This window comes from Schistocerca gregaria, chromosome X (assembly GCF_023897955.1).
Source record: "Schistocerca gregaria isolate iqSchGreg1 chromosome X, iqSchGreg1.2, whole genome shotgun sequence".
NCBI lineage: Eukaryota > Metazoa > Arthropoda > Insecta > Orthoptera > Acrididae > Schistocerca > Schistocerca gregaria.
In genome coordinates this window covers 72,601,787-72,622,963 of record NC_064931.1, presented here as the reverse complement: position 1 = coordinate 72,622,963, position 21,177 = coordinate 72,601,787, and the positions used below count along the sequence as shown (strand labels likewise).

Here is a 21,177-nt window from a genome sequence, read left to right as displayed (position 1 = left end):
TGCTCTAGAAGGTGTAAGTCAACTACCCTGGCCAGCAAGATCTCCGGATCTGTCCCCCATTGAGCATGTTTGGGGCTGGATGAAACGTCGTCTCATGCGGTCTGCACATCCAGCACGAACGCTGGTCCAACTGAGGCGCCAGGTGGAAATGGCATGGCAAGCCGTTCCACAGGACTATATCCAGCATCTCTACGATCGTCTCCATGGGAGAATAGCAGCCTGCATTGCTGCGAAAGGTGGATATACACTGTACTAGTGCTGACATTGTGCATGCTCTGTTGCCTGTGGTTCTGTCAGTGTGATCATGTGATGTATCTGACCCCAGGAATGTGTCAATAAAGTTTCCCCTTCCTGGGACAATGAATTCACGGTGTTCTTATTTCTATTTCCAGGAGTGTATTTTTGTATAAATCTTGCATCTAAAGTCATAAAAAAAATCACCTAAGAGCATTACAGCATAAAGAAAAAATGTCCTTCGTACAGAAAAGATTCAGGTTTGAAATAGTAAAATAATCAATTAATTCATCATAACAGCTGCAGTAGCTTTTGCTTCCTACCAGTTAAATGTGAAGTGAATCACAAAAACCATTGTACCTTTAAAGCCATAAACATTAAATTTCTCCAAATGAATGCTGCGACTTGCACAGTTAAATGCCTTGGACATCCAATAAAAAAAACTTGTTACGAACTATCTTGTCATTCTGACACAGATGGCAATGAAGTTGTAGATGGTATACTCAGTAACGAAGCTTTTATGGAATACAAATTGTGAACAATTCCAAATCTATACTGCTAGACATGCAAAACCATTGTTAACTTTGCCAAAACTTTTGAGAAGGAGCTTAATAGTGAAACCTATTAGTGGTAATTTCTTAAAGAGTGATCTAACGACACATATTAGTTATGTCTAGAGAGACACCTTGTTAAATTGATGCATTAAAAATATGGTCGTATACAGAAACTACAAAACACATTGCCATGCCTAATATCGTGTAGGAAATTCATTGGCATTCTAAACAGCTTTCAGTTGTCTCAGAAGTATAAATACTGGTCCCATATGGTTTTCAAGAGTATCTTATACCATTCTTCCTGCAAAATAGTGACAAATTCAGGAAATGATGATGGCAGTGGATAGTGACCACGCACCCTTCCTTCCAAATTAGACCACAACGACTCAATAATATTGAGATCTGGTGGCTGAGTTAGCCAGGAGAGATGCAACAGTTCATCCTCATGCTCACAAAACCAGTCGTGTACTGTGTAAGCTGTGAAAATAGGAGCTCTGTCAGCTTGGGACACAGCATCACCGTTGGGGAATAAACATTGTACGATGGGATGGACCTGATCAGCCACAATGGTCACATTCCCCTTGGCAGTAATGTAATCTAGTAGAGTAACCATGGAATACCACGATATGGGTGCCCAAATTATTACTGAACCCCCGCCATGTTTCACTTTGGGACATAACCTCAGCAAGAAGATGTAAACCATGTGAAACAAAATTCATTTGACCAAACAACATTCTTCCATTGCTCCACAGTCCATGTTTTATGGTTAAGGCACCATACTTTCTTGTTACACGCACATGCCTCACTGATAGTTGTTTTGGAATTCCAGCTTGCCCTGCAATTTCCTGTTCATGGTGCTTCCTTCATCTTGTTTTGGTATTAACAGGGTTTTGAGTGCGACATTCATTTCTGCTGTGACTTTTGCAGCTTTAATCCTCTTATTTTTTGTCTCTCCAATGACAGTCTGTCACGATCACTCAATAGACACTTTCATCTGCATTGTGACTTTGTGAACGACGTTTTTCCACCTTCCGTGTATGCAGTCTAAATCTTCAAGACAGTGCACATTGAAACACCAAACACTGCAGCTATCTTATTTACCATACAAGCAATGACAATCTGCCCATGTTCGAATGCAGTGAGCTCTGACATGAATGAAGAATAATTTCTCCAAAGACAAGGATGGTTTGAAAAAACAAACATAATGTCTTATGGGATAACAGCAATCAGTGATTTTATAATGTTAATTAAAAACTGTCTTGATTGCAAATTTTTTTATTCATATGACGGTTTCGGTTCATTCAGAACCATCTTCAGATCTCATATTTCAGTTACAGCAGTAACCCGTCTAAATCCAGCAATTTTCACATGCTACGTCACGTCACGTCATGTTACTCCTGTAACTGAAATATCAGATCTGAAGATGGTTCTGAATGAACCGAAACCGTCATATGAATAAAAAAATTTGCAATCAAGACGGTTTTTAAGTAACATTACAAGGATGGTTGTTTCACAGATGAAACTGAAATTAGCACTCTGACTGGAATCATTTTCCTTATTGGTTTTTGCCGTTGTAGCAGGACAAGTACTAGAGCAGTGTAGGACAACTCCAAAGGGAGTAGAACACAAGCCTGCCATTTAGCATTGAGCAAACATAAGATTTGACTGGGTGTTCTAATCCCATTACAGGTTTTTTTATCGCATTTGATCAGGAATGATATTTCTTGATGGTTCTTATAGCAGTAATGACAATAATTATAATAATAATATCAAATATGGTATAAAGGTATTCGCACTTTTAGATTGTAGAATAATGAACATGATGAATTTAGAAGTTTATTGTGGAAAACAGGAACCAGGGCCTTATTTAGTCAGCAATGAAGGGAGTGATTTCTTTCGCCTTGCCAGACCAATTTATAGTTCTAATAGGAACATTACTAATTATAATTGGTTTTTACAGCATTCCTCTACTGGAAGCATCACTTAAAAAAATATTATTTATGTTGGGTTACAAGTAGATATCCTTAGAGTAGCAAAGTAGCTTATATCACTTAATAAAAGCAAGGCCTCCAGTCCAGATTTTATATCAGTCAGGTTCCTTTCAGAGTAAGCTGATAAAATAGGCTCTGTACTTAGCAATCATATACCACCACTTGCTGCTCAAAAGATCCATACCTAAACACTGGAAAACTGCACAAGTCACACCAATATCCAAGGAAGGAGATATGAGTAATTCTGAATTACAGACCCATATCACAAACGCAATTTGCAATAAGATTTTGGAACATATACTCTGTTTGAACATTATGAACTACCTCAAAGAAAATGATTTACTGACAAATCGTCAGCACAGATTCAGAAAATATTGTTCTCGTGAAACATAACCAGCTCTCTATTCTGAGAAAGTAAATGGTGCTATCACAAGAGAATGTCAAATTATTTCCATATTTTTTTATATTTCCAGGTTTTCAACATCATTCCTCACAAGTGTCTTCTAACCAAATTGCCTCAATTGTGTGACCAGATTCACGAGTTCCTGTCTGAAAGGTTGTAATTCATAGTAATTGATGGAACGTCACCCAGTAAAACAGAGTAATATCTGGTGTTCCCCAAGGAATTGTTATAGGCCCTCTGCTGTTCCTGATCTACATATATGAAACAGGAGACAATATTGGGCAGCCCACTTAGTTTGTCTGCAGATGACACTGGCATTTACTGTTTTGTAAAGTCATCAGATGATTAAAATCAATTGCAAAATGATTTACACAAGATATTTATGTGGTGCAAAAAGTGGTAATCAACTCTAAATAATGAAAAGTGTGAAGTTATCTACATGATGATTCACACAAATCTAGAGGCTGTAAATTCAACTAAATACTTACGGATTCGAATTATGAATAACCTAAATTGGAACAATCACGGAGACAATATTTTGAGGAAAGCAAACCAAAGGTTGTGATTTATTGGTACAACATTTAGAAAGTGCAACAGGTCTACTAAAGAGACTGCTTACACTATGTTTGTTTGCCCTCTTCAGGAGTATTGCTGTGCCGTATTTAGTTCACATCTGATTGTACTGACAGAGGACACTGAAGAAGTTCAAAGAAGGACAGCTCATTTTCTATTATCACGAAATAGGAGAGGGCGTGCCACAGAAGTTATACATGAATTAGGGTGGCAATAATATAAACAAATGTGTTTCTCATTGTGGCAGGATGTTCTTGTGAAACTTCTATCATCTGATTGCAAAAATATTCTGTTGGCATCCAAATACATAGGTAAAAATGATGATCATAATAAAATAAGAGAAATCAGAAATCACATTGTTCATTTTTCTCGCATGTTGTTTGAGAATGAAACAGTAGAGAAATAGCTCGAAAGGCAGTGGCAGGCACTTAACTGTGGTGCAGAGCAATCAAATAGATGTAGATATATTCAATAGACGATGATGGTTCAGTCAGTGCGTCTTCTGGAGATAAAAGAAAACCTGTAATAGCCACTTTTTACAATTAGGCAAAAGTTGGAATTGATGTAGTGGGACCAGCTTTGTGCAAACTATTCAGTGGCAAGGAACAGGAGATGGCATGCCATTATTTTCTTTGATCTTCTGAACTTGTCTGGGATAAACACACTGCATATACTCAGTGAATAACAGCTATACAACAGTCAAATGAGATGATTCTTCAAAATCATTTTGCTGGGAGCCGATTTCACAGCAAATACAGAAGCAAGTTGAAAATCCTTTGGTGCCAGTCAAAATTAGGAACAGAGATGTTGTTTTAGTCAATACGGAAGTATCTAAATCCAGTCATCCTGAATACTGGCCTGTAGGTTCAAGGTGCTGTAGATTCAAGGTGAAGGTGCCACATGTGGCCGAGCAAAAAATAAATTACCAGAAGGTTCTGCTAAAAGTGTCTAAATTGGGTATGCTCAGATAACTGTTTAAGAGGTTAATGACTGTTTATTAGTTTTATCAGATTCAACTTTTATATTGTCAAATTTACCTTTACAAAATATACTGCAATGGTTTACTAAGTTTGCATACTTTATGTTTCATAATTGAAAGCTACTTTAAGGTGTAATTTGTTTTTAAATACATATTATGGCATAATACGTTTTAATAAAAATAGACTGTGTAAACATATAACATTGAAAAATTCAATGGATGACAACTATCATCCACACAACCTATTGTAACATTTTTAGGAGTGACCACTGACAGGTTAAAGAGGTTTGCTACATGTTTGATGGCATGTATCATTAGTTATTATTGTTAATTACTAGATTATCTTGTTCCCTGCTAGATTCCTCTTTCCTTTCTAACTACACTTCACACTGTTTTGATTTTATTTTCAAACCTTTTAATCACTAACATGACAAAAAAGCATTTTGATTTTCTTATAACTCTTCTCAATTAAAAAAATGCCTTTTTTTACATGAGAGAGAGAGAGAGAGAGAGAGAGAGAGAGAGAGAGAGAGAGAGAGAGAGAGAGAGAGAGAGAGAGAACACTGATTTTGCTGTGATAAAGAACACATGCGAAAGCTGTAAGGACAAAATTAGCAAACTGAATGAACACACAATCAGTTTACAGTTTATTGTCAGTACTTTCAAAACAGATACCACGAAATTACAGCTTGAGAAATATGAACTGAACACACTACAAGATAAAGACTTTGTCATACCTTTGGGAGGTTCTAACGACGTATACAAAAACAAAACAGTGAGTGCTACGTGTGATCTTAGTGTCTGAAAAGTATCACACATATAAATGTTATAATTGTGAATATTACACATCACCACGATCTTATGAGGCAATCGTGTGTTAATAAAGAGATACAAATTGCCAATAATCAGTTTGGTAAAATGTGCAAACATATTAAAACGTTAAATCCAGTGACATGAGTAATATAGGGTATAGATTTAGCACACAACATGGACTACACTTTAAGGGCTTGGGAAAAGAATATCAGGCAAAAAAATAAAAACCACCTTAAAATCTTCAAAACCAAACCCACAGTCACAATGCCATCACCAGACCCAACAGGAACAACAAAAAACACCTCAAAAGAAGGTAGAAGCTGCAGTTGCAGCAAAACACGCAAAAAACGTGAGGAGTAAGCAGAAAAAACTGAGACATACACATGACATATGCTTAAATATCTAATGAAAATGCCTAATCCAAGTATTATTATTATCATTAATTTTAGTGGCAGTGCCCGGAAACATTGGCACCTTTAACTCTTCCAGTTTCTGCCAGTTCAGACATCCTGCAATTAAGTGATTTACGAGCAAAGAATAACAATACTATGTGTTCTCTCAGTGGTGACATAGATACACTCATAACAAAGTTAATCCGAACTACTAAGCCTTGGGGTAAAATTATTATTTGTGGGGGACTTCAACATCAACACACTGAACCCAGATGGATTCTGCAACACATTTCTGAACATTATGTACAGCAATAGAATATCTCCATTGATTAACACAGCCACAAGGTAAATAAGCATTCAGCATAAATCACTGACTGACTTGGAGAAAGAAAATTGTGATGATGTTCTAAGTAACCTGTGCCTTTCACACCATTCCAGTCAGCTCTCAAAATTAAACATAGCTGTTACATACAAAACAACAATATTCATGTATAGAAGGGTCTTCTCTAAGCAAAAAAGGGTCAACTTATCATGCGAGTGAACAATGGAACACGGGGAAAAAATGTACACGAAGACTAGTACAGATAGGAAGTTTTCAAAGTTTCTATCATAATTTAAATTCAGTTTCGAAAATGTATTTCCAAAAGTACTACAAGTCACTAAAGCACAAAACAAAAGTAAATGGGTGACCAGTAGCACTCAAATATCTCAGCAGCATAAAAAAACCAAAATGACCCTGAATTTCAAAAATATATGCAGAAAAATTTTAGTAACAGTAAAAAGGTATCAAACTGATAAAATTGCAGAAACGGCAGAAAACAAAATAAAAGCAGCCTGGAATGTCACCAAACACACAGAAATAATTAAAAAAAAGACAAAACAGTTGAACATACAGTTACAGCACAATGGTACCACAATAAATGTACAAACACTGAACATGTTCTACACAATGATGTTGCGACTCACCACTTCATATGAAATGAGCAATGTTGTTTGTTCAGAACTTAAGAGATAAAATCTCAGCAGGTATAAATCAAGTGCCTGTGAGCTTGCTGAAACACTATATAGACAGTGCAAAGACCCTTTAGTGCACATCATAAATGAATCATTCACCATAGGTTGCTTCCCAGAGGCATAAAACATGCAAAGGTTCTGCCCCTACATAAGAAAGATGACCCCAAATATATAGAAAATTATAGGCCCATCTCTTTACTGTCATCACTTTCAAAAGCAATGGAAACCATAATGAAAATTAGACTCATGGAGTACCTAACAAAGTACAATCTTTTGTGTAAAGAACAGTTTGGATTCAGGCCTGGTAAAAGCACACAATCAGCTACCTCTACAACTATCCCAGGCCTACCCAAATTGCCCTGTATTTAATATATTCAGAACAAACTTCACAACAAAAAGAATACCAGTCAAGCACTGTTCGCTCACTCACACCCACCTCATGTCCACAGATGATAACTCATCAACACAATCTCAAGCATGCCCAACCTAGATTTCTCGAACCAGGAACCTTGACGTATAGAGCACTATACATTATCCCTCCGACATCTCCACATATAGCAGTCCCTGGTCCGAGATGCCGCAACTTTGGTAAGCCTCATAGGTTCTCCACACAGCAAACACCACATGAATTCAGCCAAAAGACCGAAAAGTTGCAGGAAATTTATAAGCAGCAAGGGAGTGTCACACATAAGCCTCCATAACCGAAAACTATTAATCTTCTGGGTCATATCCATACCTAACAGAGACATAACAACATTAATGTTAAAAATTCACACACGGCTAACAGAAAATGACACTACAGTAACTTACACATAAAAAAAACTACACAATCAACTCAATGCAAAATATTCCACACACACAATCAGCACCACGACAAAACTAGTCAACGTCTACCAGACAAATGAACCTAATACTACACACAACACGCAACTCACAAACACCACCAGAGAGCACCACAGACCCCAGCAAAACACCACCTACAAACACACCGCAAGTGCAAACTAAACCCACACCACCACCAAACACGACACTCCAAACACACCACCAGAGAGCATCACCGACCGCATCAACATTATACCTACAAACACACGAAACACACAAACTAAACGTCGCGCCACAGTGACGTCACACACCACAACAGCCTTACGTCATGGGTCAAACACGACCGGTGGAATCGGATGCTTCCGTTGACCCGATTTCCCCCCAAGCGTCAAACATGGTGTAGCAGTATTGTTTGCTGATGACAGTAACATTCTAATCAGTGAAACATCACCAATTATACAAAAGGACAAAGCTGAAGAAACTCATATATTTATGCAGATGGGTAGACAAATGAACTTTAAATGTAAAAAAAAACCCACAGTGTTAGTTTCCAAATAAGCAGAAAACCTAAACTCAACTTTTAAAAAGTGGAAGATGAGCTCACAGAACGTGTATCACAAACAAGACTTTTAGGGGTGCTTGTTGACACATAACTAAAATGGACTGAACATGTTACTGTCCTAGAGAAACAAATAGCTTCAACATGCTTTGCATTTAAAATAATAAATTCTGCATGTAGTAGTTCATGTACCAGAACAACATATTTTGCGTATGTTCATTCTGTGATGAGTAATGGGATAATGTTCTGGGGAACAAATGAGCAGAACAGACAAACAGTCTTTAAGCTACAAAAAAAGGGCTGTGTGAATTACAAAAAGTAGCGAGAGAAATCACTGCACGTCAGCTGAAAATGTGCAGTGTGCCATGAACGCAGGCTGGTGGGAGCAATATTATGCTATGGGAGACATTTTCCTGTACGTGCATGGGACCTGTGATAGTAATCGAAGACACACTGACAGCTGTGAACCACCCACACCCCTACATGCTTGATGTCTTCCCCAGTGGCGATGTCATCTTTCAGCAGTATAACTGTATGTCTTGGAGCCAGAACCATGCTACAGTGGCCTGAGGAGCATTATAATGAACTCAAGTCGTCGTCCCAGCAATCAAATTCACCTGATGTAAATCCTATGGAGCCCATCTGGATCACTATTGAAGGCCATCAGCATGCACGCAAATTAGCGGCCCATTAATTATGCAAATTACATGCACTCTGCATAGACATATGTATTTCATTCCAAACGTGGGCAAACACGCTATTACGCAAGTGGTCATAATGTTTTGGCTCATCAGTGTATTCACTGTCCCATTCTGTGATGCAATTGGGAAGCTGCCTCCACTGGAGCTACAGGCTGATGAGTACAGAATTCTGTATAAATTTCCAGGGAGGATTTTAACAATTAATAAGTTTACTTTCAGAGACAGCAAAGGACTTGGAAGAGCAGTTAAAAGGAATGGATAGTGTCTTGAAAGGAGGATATAAGATGAACATCAACAAAAGCAAAACTAGGGTAATGGAATGTAGTCGAATTAAGTCGGGTGGCGTTGAGGGAATTAGATTAGGAAATGAGACACTTGAAGTAGTAAAGGAGTTTTGCTATTTGGGGAGCAAAATAACTGATGATGGTCGAAGTAGAGAGAATATAAAATGTAGACTGGCAATGGCAAGGAAGTGTTCCGAGTATAGATTAAAGTGTTAGGAAGACATTTCTGAAAGTATTTGTATGGAGTGTAGCCATGTATGGAAGTGAAACATGGACGATAAATAGTTTGGACAAGAAGCGAATAGAAGCTTTCAAAATGTGGTGCTACAGAAGAATGCTTAAGATTAGATGGGTAGATCACATAACTAATGAGGAAGAATTGAATAGGATTGGGGAGAAAAGATGTTTGTGGCACAACTTGACCAGAAGAAGGGATCGATTGGTAGGACATGTTCTGAGGCATCAAGGGATCACCAATTTAGTATTGGAGGGCAGCGTGGAGGGTAAAAATCGTAGAGGGAGACCAAGAGATGACTACACCATGCAGATTCAGAAGGATGTAGGTTGCAGTGGGTACTGGGAGATGAAGAGGCTTGCACAGGATAGAGTAGCATGGAGAGCTGCATCAAACCAGTCTCAGGACTGAAGACCACAACAACAACAATGTATTTTGTCAATAGAAGTTTTTGTAGTGTGTTTCAAATAAAGGATTGATACTCATATTCATAGACATGTGTTTTTCACCAATATCTATCTTAATATTTTATAAAACATTCAGTTTCCAATGGAGATCATTGAGATCTCTTTGCAGGGTCATACTCATACTGCATTGCACTATTATTTATCATTGGACCACTGTGCATGTGTTTATATACAAAAAAATGAATGGTCAATGTAACCCCAAGTCATGGGATAACATTGACCCCTTTCAGTTATGTTTTCCTAGTAACCTATGAAAAATATAGCATACGTAGTGCACAATAGGTGATTGTATAGAAATAATGTACAGTAATAAAAATCACCATGAATAGAAACTGATAAATGCAAGAGATATTCTACATAAAAAAAGGTTACTGAATCAACTGTTACCTATCCTACGCGCTTCTATATTTCAACCACTGTTGCCCAGCTGCAGTGAGTACGGTCCAGGCAGTAATCAATAGTAATGACTTTTCCATTAACCTACAGTCAATTTATTGTTTACAGGCAAATAAATCGTTTCCATGCTATTCTGTGGGAAAATGAAAGTCTCATCTGGGAGGGGGGTGGAAGGCCAGTGTTTAAACTCCCATCAACAAAAAGGTCTTTTGAGATGGAGCAAAAGATCAGATTGGGAAAGGATACGGAAGGAAACCAGTCTTGCCTTTTCAAAGGAATCATCCAAGAACTCACCTTAACCAGTTTACGGAAATCTTATAAAACATAAATCTGGGGGTCCAGAGTGGGACTTTAAGTGATGACATTTAGTATCTTGACATCGCAGCACATGATTCGGCTAGTGGTGGGGGATTCATTTGCTGTATGGTAATATCACTGGAGCCACGATTTCACAGTTCTTAAAAACAAGAGTACTCTGGTCATTCAAACTGTGTTTTTTACGTCCCACTTATCACGTAGCTACATTTTTCATCGATTACTTTGGACACTGGAATGGAAATAATAGCTACTGAGATTAATATAGACACTGATATACCTCGAATCCATTTTCATACGGTTCTGTGGTAAGAATCTGTTCTGAAGTCGTGGAACCGGAGTCAACAACGATTGCAAGTGCATCGGTTTCCTGATACGAATCCTTTGTTTCTGCCAGTTCACAACTCAAACTGCTGAAAAAAATTCAATTACAAAATGACATATTTCACGATGGTAACGTTGTCATGGACTAAATGAGGTTGTTTGTACCCAGACTGAAATGACTCCCACGTTGGAGATGGTGAGTTCATCTTCTCTTTCTTTTCATTTTGGAAAGCAACCGCAGCATTTTGGTCTATTTGATTCAATAGGTCTTCAGCTTTTCCAGCTAAATCTTTAAACCACGCCATTGAACGAATGGCATGTGCTAGCTGCTATTGTTGACCTTTTGTATTAAGCAGTAGCTACCTACAAATCATTTTAAATCACAAATTTTGACGTCTTTCCTGAACGTAAACAAATCCAAAACTCAACAAATCACCCTCTGTCAACTTATTAGCCACATACACCTATTTTCATATCAAACAAATTAACATCAAAGATAGTCATTACACTTTTATGTTTAATACATACTTCGGCATCTGGTCTCCTCAGTGCAATGATTACTGGCGAAACTATGTACGCAATGAAAGGTCGTGAGCTAACTGAATTCAATTCTTTCGTAAATCTATGATGCAAGAAGTGAATGTGCTTAAGCTCTGATGATTAGACTGCACACTTCTTTGGCCTCTTGCGTTCATTTATTCATCGTGTTGTCAAAAGGGTTAAATAATAAGACTGATAATCCTGTGCCGTAATGGCTTTCGTATAATATTTATATCTAACCATAGGTTATTTGATCTAACTAACAAGAAATAGCACATCATTTGTAAACGATAACAAAATTATTTTAACCGTTTCACTGCTCTCTACTTTAGCAAATAATATGACTCTAACTGCTCGCATGACTCTGTGATGAGTTCAGCAGCAGCAGCATAACACCAGAGTCTCTTTGGATTTTTCTGCCAGATTTCGAGACAAAGTTTCGTTGTGGAAACTATTATACATATGTCACATTGAAGTCCACACTAAATTAAAGTTCGCCGATCTTTGGGGTTTTGCATTCGTTTAAATTTGGCATTCTTTTTTCGTTGTTTCTGCAACAGTATTAGGACATGTTTTGTGTACCATTGGAGACCAACTCCGTTGTTTGTTAATTTATTTGGTATTAATCTCTCAATTGCTGTCGACACTATCTCTTTGAATTACAGACACATCTGGTTCACACTTACATTGTTAATTCGAAAAGAGTGGAGATTGTCTTTCAGGAAGGCATCAAACGAGTTTTTATCTGCTTTTTTGAACAGATATATTTTTCATTTATCTTTGGTGGATTTGTCAGTTACGGTACTCAGTCTCGCTACGACAACCCTGTGCTCACTAATCTCTGTATCTGTTTTGAACCTCGTTATTATCTCAAGATTATTTGTTGCTAAGAAGTCAAGTGAGTTTTCACTCCGTTTGCTATTCGAGTGGGCTCGTGAACTAACTGCTCGAAATAAATTTCAGAGAATGAGTTTTGCACAATTTAGGATGATGTTTTATGCTTACCTCCGCATTTAAACATGTATTTTTGCCAACATATGGAGGGTAAATAGAAGTCCCCACCAACTGTAATTGTATGAGTCAGGTACATGTTCAAAATTAGACACGAGTTTTCTTTGAACCTTTCAGCAATTGCATCATCTCAGCTGGGAGGTCGGTAAAAGGGCACAGTTATTATTTTATTTAGCTTCTCAAGAATGACCTCTAGCCATACTAACTCACAGGAACTGTCTACTTCAATTTCGCTACAAGATGAACTACATCTAACAGCAAGAAACACGCCACTGTCAACAGCATGTATCCTTCCTGAACGCCGTTGTGTCATTCGCAAAAATGTGGGCTGAACTTATCACCAGCTTTAGCCAGCTTTCAGTGTTTATAACGATTTGAGCGTCTGTGCTTTCTATTAGCGCTTGGAGCTCTGGTACTTTACCAACACAGCTACAACAATTTACAACTGTTACTCCGATGGTCCCTAGAGCGACGTTCTTGTTGTGTTCGACCTTCACCTTTCCCTTCCTTTGTTTCCCTCTAATCTAAAAGTTTAATAACTATATCTGTTAGACTAATACTGTAATGGAAATTTGGCAGGTGTTTGATGAAACCTAATGACCACTACTATAACACTACCCCATATTTAAATTCATATGGACTGCTGAAAATAGTCAATTTTGATAGCTTTAGAGAATAGCCAAAAACTCCAGTAAAGTGAAATAACTGTAAAAAATAATTATTTGTGAACATTTTGTGAGTGCACAATTTACGTACATACAATGGTCTTGAAACAACTCTGTACCTGAAATTATTGTAATATCTCATTAAATTTACACTTCAGCGCGAACTATATTAAGAAAAGAATATAAATTTTAAGATTTTTGATTTGGCTTGATTGACATCCAAGCATATAGTCATGAATTACAAGCGATCATCAGTTGCCTACAGCACATTTCTAGAAAAGAAATGTCACAAAACTCCTGTTTGTTGTTAAGGAGCTCCAGATCAAAAAGGAGAAGAGAAAGAAGGGCAAATATTTGTGGAAGAAAAGATTTGGTGATTTTTGCAAAAACTTTCATAAAATGCAGAGCAAATACAGTAAAAAACTGATTTGCAGGACATGGTAATGAGACATAAAAAAACTTCTAAGTCAATAAACTGAGGAATGCGAGTTAAATAAAATCAAAACTCTGATGGGCACTAATTAGTCATTGGACATTGTACAATATACCAAATACAGTGCAAACAGAAAGCCTGCGAGCATCTTAACATCATGCAGCAGTGTTATTGTTACATTGTGCCATAAATACACTGAGCTGGTGCGCGTGAGGTATTAATTCATTGAAGATCTGTGCAGAAGATGGTCTGTGACTTCACATTGTGCTTGGTTTGTCATGGACAGTAGGGGGCAGATGTTGTTCACTGTGTGAGATGTGTATACAATAAAATGGAACTTTGTGAGTAATAGGATTATTCACCTTGCAGATATTTGGTCCTTGTTCCCTTCATAAGTACTTTCCTCCTTCATTCAAAGAGTATTTCCACGTCGCTTCACAGTGCTGAAAACGTCTTTCGGAATGTCCGTCCTTTAGTGCTCACGACGAATTATTTTTAACGTCATCGATAATGTGGAGACGGCATCTTTTCAGACGTGACCGTAACCTTGGGAAAAAGAAAAACACACGTAGAAGAAAGTCTATGAAGTAAATTGGCTGTGAGATAACAATCACATGATTTTTTTTTACATAAAAGTAGCGAATTATCAAAGATGATTGAGACGGTACATTGCCACAATTTTGATTTCTTCTTCAGAATTTTCTGAGGCAATCTTTTCAGTACGCTAGCGTAGTAGTAGTATGACAACAGTCCCCGGTTAATGGAGAAACAACGATCTTATCACATCTGGTGTTATGTTACACATCTGGAGTCAGGTTACCCAGTTGGGCTCCATGGTGCTCCCAGCTCCATCTGCCAGGGGAACTACCAGGAATTAATCAAGGTCGCAAAGTGGAATCACCAGCCCCTCCCATCTTCCCTGAGAACTTCAATTCTATCTGGACCAATGAATGTCATGTACCACCTCCACACCTTCGTCTTTTTTTTTAACTTGGACACTTATGTTCAAGGGAGTTGGACGGCATAGGGAAAGGATGTGTCTATTTGTTTAATAACAATTTGTTTAATAACAGCAGCAGAGACCACACCCTGGCATATATAAACTCCTGGAAATTGAAATAAGAACACCGTGAATTCATTGTCCCAGGAAGGGGAAACTTTATTGACACATTCCTGGGGTCAGATACATCACACGATCACGCTGACAGAACCACAGGCACATAGACACAGGCAACAGAGCATGCACAATGTCGGCACTAGTACAGTGTATATCCACCTTTCGCAGCAATGCAAGCTGCTATTCTCCCATGGAGACGATCGTAGAGATGCTGGATATAGTCCTGTGGAACGGCTTGCCATGCCATTTCCACCTGGCGCCTCAGTTGGACCAGCGTTCGTGCTGGACGTGCAGACCGTGTGAGACGACGCTTCATCCAGTCCCAAACATGCTCAATGGGGGACAGATCCGGACATCTTGCTGGCCAGGGTAGTTGACTTACACCTTATAGAGCACGTTGGGTGGCACGAGATACATGCGGACGTGCATTGTCCTGTTGGAACAGCACGATCCCTTGCCGGTCTAGGAATGGTAGAACGATGGGTTCGATGACGGTTTGGATGTACCGTGCACTATTCAGTGTCCCCTCGACGATCACCAGAGGTGTACGGCCAGTGTAGGAGATCGCTCCCCACACCATGATGCCGGGTGTTGGCCCTGCGTGCCTCCGTCGTATGCAGTCCTGATTGTGGCGCTCACCTGCATGGCGCCAAACACGCATACGACATTCATTGGCACCAAGGCAGAAACGACTCTCATCGCTGAAGACGACACATCTCCATTCGTCCCTCCATTCACGTCTGTCGCGACACCACTGGAGGCGGGCTGCATGATGTTGGGGCGTGAGCGGAAGACGGCCTAACGGTGTGCGGGACCGTAGCCCAGTTTCATGGAGACGGTTGCGAATGGTCCTCGCCGATACCCCAGGAGCAAAAGTGTCCCTAATTTGCTGGGAAGTGGCGGTGCTGTCCCCTACGGAACTGCGTAGGATCCTACGGTCTTGGCGTGCATCCGTGCGTCGCTGCGGTCCGGTCGCAGGTCGACGGGCACGTGCACCTTCCGCCGACCACTGGCGACAACATCGATGTACTGTGGAGACCTCACGCCCCACGTGTTGAGCAATTCGGTGGTACGTCCACCTGGCCTCCCGCATGCCCACTATACGCCCTCGCTCAAAGTCCGTGAACTGCACATACGGTTCACGTCCACGCTGTCGCGGCATGCTACCAGTGTTAAAGACTGCGATGGAGCTCCGTATGCCACGGCAAACTGGCTGACACTGACGGCGGCGGTGCACAAATGGTGCGCAGCTAGCGCCATTCGACGGCCAAACACCGCGGTTCCTGGTGTGTCCGCTGTGCCGTGCGTGTGATCATTGCTTGTACAGCCCTCTCGCAGTGTCCGGAGCAAGTATGGTGGGTCTGACACACCGGTGTCAATGTGTTCTTTTTTCCATTTCCAGGAGTGTATAAGTATACCCACATTTACGCATTTTTCCATATTTTTCGTGATTTCCTCAATTTCATGTACGTTGCGCCCATTTTCCACAATTTTTCTGTTTTATGTCTGAAGACACCCTGGAGCATAGAGAAAAGCTATAGACAGTGTCTTTATGTTTATAGAAAATTATGCCACTTTAGGTCTACAGACGTGTTCAAATTATTAGACTAAAGGCATTGTTTACAAAACTTTACATTTATTACACATTTACATCCACAAACAGAATATATTTGTGCACTCAACACTTTATTTTTGCATGCCGTTCTTCTTAATATACATTTTTGTCTTGTGTGGCATAGTTTTTTATCTTTTCACAAGTCATTTTAATATCATTGTCATGGTACCAGATTTCCTCCAGTTCCTCCATGAGATCTTGTTTGGTGGTTATTGTAAATTTCCTTACCCTATGTTTTACAATAGGCCATAAATGTTCAGTTGGGTTCATATCAGGGCTATGCCCTGGCCATAGCAACACTTTCAGTTGCTTTTCTTCCAAATACTTGGAAACACTTTTTGCTTTGTGGTAAGGTGTCCCATCATGCATAAAATGGCATCTTATTAGGAAACCACTCACTTAATTGGGGGAAAAGTTTCTTTCCAAGGATTTCTTTAGATTGTTCTTGCCTCATTGACCCTTCAACAATGTGTAATTTGCCAGAACCTTTCACAGACATCACCCTCCAGGCCACAATGAAAGCTGGATGCTTCACACATTCCTGCATATACTCAGCTGTGAACTGTTCTCCAGGAATGCAACGAACATATTGGCTGCTTTCTTCGATTCCAGTGAATACAAATGCATCACTGAAGCAGACCTGAAGCATGTGCACAAAATAGCAAATTAGAAAAGATGAGAATAGCAGCATAAGAGACCTCAACAGTCCCAAAATTCTTATGTGCATTTCTTTAGTATCATTAAAACATCACAGTTTCCAGCCAAAACTCCTAATGATAGAGATCAGACCCACTTCATTAACCATATCACTGCACATACCTTAGCGTAGTAATCACTTGTCCACTCCTGAAGTTGTTTAGCCCATTTCAATCTTTTGGTTTTGATGGCAGGTGTGATTTTCGTTTTTTTCCATGGTCGGCATGCCTTTAGAGCACATCCAAACAGCCTCCTTTTGACTGTCACAGCTGAAACTTCAACATACAAACCTTTCGGCTAATGGCTCATGTCTGTAGAAGTAAGTTGCCCTGTTTTAAGTCTTTTCATTGTTCTACGTCAGATTTTTTTCTTTTACATCCACATTTTCATTTCCTGTTTGGTTCTTATTCACCACATTTCTGCATTTAAAGTTTGATTCTGGTGGCAGTTTTCTGTGATATTCTCATTCTGTCAGCAATTTCTTGCTGCGTATAACGATTTTCAGTGAGAAGTTCTACCACAGCCGAAACTTTTCGAGGTGAAACATCTTTCGCCTCCCCTATGACCTCATGTTCTTTGGAAATTCCACAATTTATCCCTATAGCTAAAGACATACAAGTCCACAAGCTATATAATGGCCTGTTAATGTAGCAATAAGTTGATAGAACAAAGAGCAAGCTGAAGTACACCACAGAAACATGAAACATTACTGTACACACAGTTTCAAAGTATGTACACAGACAACTAACGCCAACACTATTTGGAGGGAAAATGGCAAATTTAACCAATTGTGAAAAATTCAGTGATCTGTGAGTTGCTTGGAAAGCAAATATTGTGACATCAATCAAACGATTAAAAGAAAATAATTATTACACTTTTCTCTCCTATTTTTAGACCAGATAACGTAAGAGTATCAAAAATAATCGTTTAGTCTAATAATTTGAACACGTCTGTATATGTTAATAACAAGTTAGTCATACGTGGCATCAGCAGAGACCACAATTAGTCAGATATATAAGTACTCTCATTATTCCATGTTTTACATGTTCTTTCACCGATCATTCTATTTTACAACTGGAGATGTTCTGGAGCTGGGTAGCTTAGGGAGAAGTTGTAGCGTGTGTCTATCGTTTAAACAAACACTTGAGTTCCGTTTGTTAATACAAATATTGCGTCATTTGAGGCACCAGTAGAGACCACACCCAGATAGAGATGGGATTACTCTCACGTATCGCAAATTTTATGTATTTTTTTCATATTTTCTACAATTTTAGGCATTTTGACCAATTACGCAAGACTGTTCGCCACGTAGCGTCGACGTCATGATGATCTCAGTATATCACAATGCAGTCCGGGCTCGAATTAGATATTGCTGATACAGAAGCATACGTACCCAAATGCATCTTTTACATCTGTGTCACTAGAGAGCTATTTTTTATAACAGTCTAATATTTCGAGGCACCAGCATAGGCCTCATCTAGAAAGATGTGTAAGTACTCTCATTCATCCCAAATATTATGTATTTTTTTCTAATTTTCCGAAATTTTGCGCACTGTACCCAATTAAGCGAGTTATGTGTAAAAACCGCGTAGCATCGTGTCACAACGTCACGTCATGATGTCACATTAGTGTCAAGTCTCGTACATGATGTGAATCAATCACAATGCAGCATGGTTCCGATTTACGTATCATTGCTAAACCATCATTCCGTTGCTACAATGTGACATCACAGTGTTAGAAACTAACACATTGGTAGAAATAGTGATATCACAGAGAATTCTATAAGTACTACCGATTTATAACCAAAGATATTGTATAAGAAATACGACTCTACATTACTAGATTGTTTGATGTCATAGTAAAATTCTGAAGCCTCAACCAAAGACTCTGTATTTGTAACACATCGCTACAAAATACACCTCTAGAGAGGTGAGCAGTGGAAATCAAGTAGCCTGCAGGGTTGATACTCTATATCACTCCTCAGACTCCGACGTATGTGTGTATAACCACGAACGCTGATACTTGCAGACACACTACCCAGCAATAGTCGTTAAAGTTGCGTTATAACGCTCTCCAGCTTGTTGGGTGACATAGCTGCTATAACAGTTCTGGCCGAGAGATTCCCCGCCCGCGATAATAACGGCAAAACATCCTAAGGCTTATTAGGAAATACCGAAGACTGGCGCAGATCCACACTGCTCTCCCCCCTGTATTCGCCGGATACTGCCGTGGCCACCAGGTCACGAACAGGAGGGGCTTAGCAAGGAAGTGCGACATACCGATATTGCCGGAGGGTGATGCGAATGTAGAGCTGGTGAAAGCAGTTACTAAGGCGGTGAGGACAGCTGTATCAACCAACAAGAGAGCCGTTGCGGCCTCCCCTTCACCATGGTTAGCCGAATTGGGACAGATGCACCAATCTGTAAGGAGGGCGAGGAGGTATTACCAGCGAAGTGTCGTCTGGGGAGAAAAGCAATGATGGCTGCAAGTGCACATAGAAACCAAAGAACAGTTCCAACAGGAGCTCAGGGCAGATAGGCTGAGGAGTTGCGACAAGTATGTACAAAGACAATTGGCTACTGACCCCTGGGGTGTCCCATACAAATTAGTACAGGAAAAAATAAGGCCACCTATGGTGCTATCTACAGTCACAGATGGGGACCGGATGACCGGGACTTGGCGGGAAACTGCCGAGGTCCTCCTCCAGGTCCTGTTACCTGACGATACAGAGGAAGATGACTCAGATGAACAACAAAGGATCAGGAGAGAAAACCAAGAGGTCTACATAAATAACATCATCGTTTATCCCTTCTCCAAAGAGGAGATAGGTGCCCAAATAAAGGACCTTGAGAAGGGCAAGGCTCCTGGCCCAGACGGCATTACAGTGGAAGTAGTACAGTTCCTCACCCCCCAGCTGGTGGCACCTCTCACTAAATTATACAATGAGCGTCTACGGCTGAGAAAATTTTCATTCGTTTGGAAAAAAGCAAATGTGGTAATAATCGAAAAAGGTCCAGATGAAGACCCCAAAGAAGTGAAATCTTACAGATCCATCTGCTTACTGGCACTGCTGGGCAAACTTTTTGAGAAGTCGCTAACAGACAGACTGACAGCACACCACTTGCTGTGTGTCGATGAGGGACAGACAATTTGGCTTCCGGTTGGGACGATCAGTGTCTGATGCAATCGCCCTGGATGCGAATGTCTGTGACTCTGACACAAGTACATTGTCGGCATCATGGTGGACATCAGTGGCGCCTTTGACAACCTGTGGTGGTCTGCGCTCTTTTATGCTTGTGGGAGAAGAACTGTCCAGGGCCGCTATACAGCTGTCTTAGGAGCTATTGCGAAGACAGGGAGGCCTGGCTATCGGCCTCTAGCGGAAGAATTAGCAAGAAAATAACAAAGGGGTGTCCGCAGGGCTCTGTCCTGGGGCCTCTCGTTTGGGACTTAAACATGGAACCCCTTCTGGATGAGTTAAAAATTAGTAACGATCTGCTAGAAGTCATAGCCTATGCAGACGACCTTCTCCTGTGGGTTGGCAGCCGTAGCCACGAGGATTTAGAACCAAAAGTTGAAAGAGCTATATCTATTCCCACGGCATTGTGTCACAAAGCAAAAATGACAAGCGAGCCAAGCAAGTCCACATACTTGCTACTAAAACGACAACTTATTAGGAATCCAACTGTTAGGATAAACAGCTCTCCATTTCTTCGGCGCCGTAAGGCGCGATATCTAGGTGTAGTCGTCGACGAGAGGTGGAACTATGCATCATATGCTGACACCATAACACAAAGATCATTAGAAACGTTAAATAACCTAATTGGAATTGGCCACAAACGCTTCCATCTCTCACCCAACCTAATTAAATGATATCACAGTAGCATCCTAATGTCAATTGTGGGATACAGGTCAGGGGTCTGGGCACACAGGCTCACGAGGGTTATGCCTGCTATGGCGGTAAGAAGGGTGCAGCAAAACATGCACTGGGGCGGTGAGGGGGGGGGCACTGCTAGTACTGAAGGGGCTCTGTCCCCTTGACAT

General features: G+C 40.0%; 1 protein-coding gene across 3 annotated transcripts in view; it reads right to left on the bottom strand.

Moving 5' to 3' along the window:
- Positions 1-11,964, bottom strand: part of LOC126298005 (golgin subfamily A member 5) — a 94,528-nt gene extending 82,564 nt beyond the window's left edge. The window contains exons 1-2 of one of the 3 annotated variants that reach the window (XM_049989324.1): positions 11,222-11,964; positions 11,013-11,142 (exon numbers count right to left, since the gene is read on the bottom strand). In XM_049989324.1, the coding sequence (XP_049845281.1) occupies positions 11,013-11,142; positions 11,222-11,361 (270 nt within the window). In that variant the 5' untranslated portion in view covers positions 11,362-11,964. Of the gene's footprint in view, positions 1-10,711; positions 10,805-11,012; positions 11,146-11,221 lie in introns of those variants that run through there. The other 2 variants (XM_049989323.1, XM_049989325.1) reach the window with 2 other exon arrangements.
- Between the last annotated feature and the right edge of the window lie 9,213 nt (positions 11,965-21,177).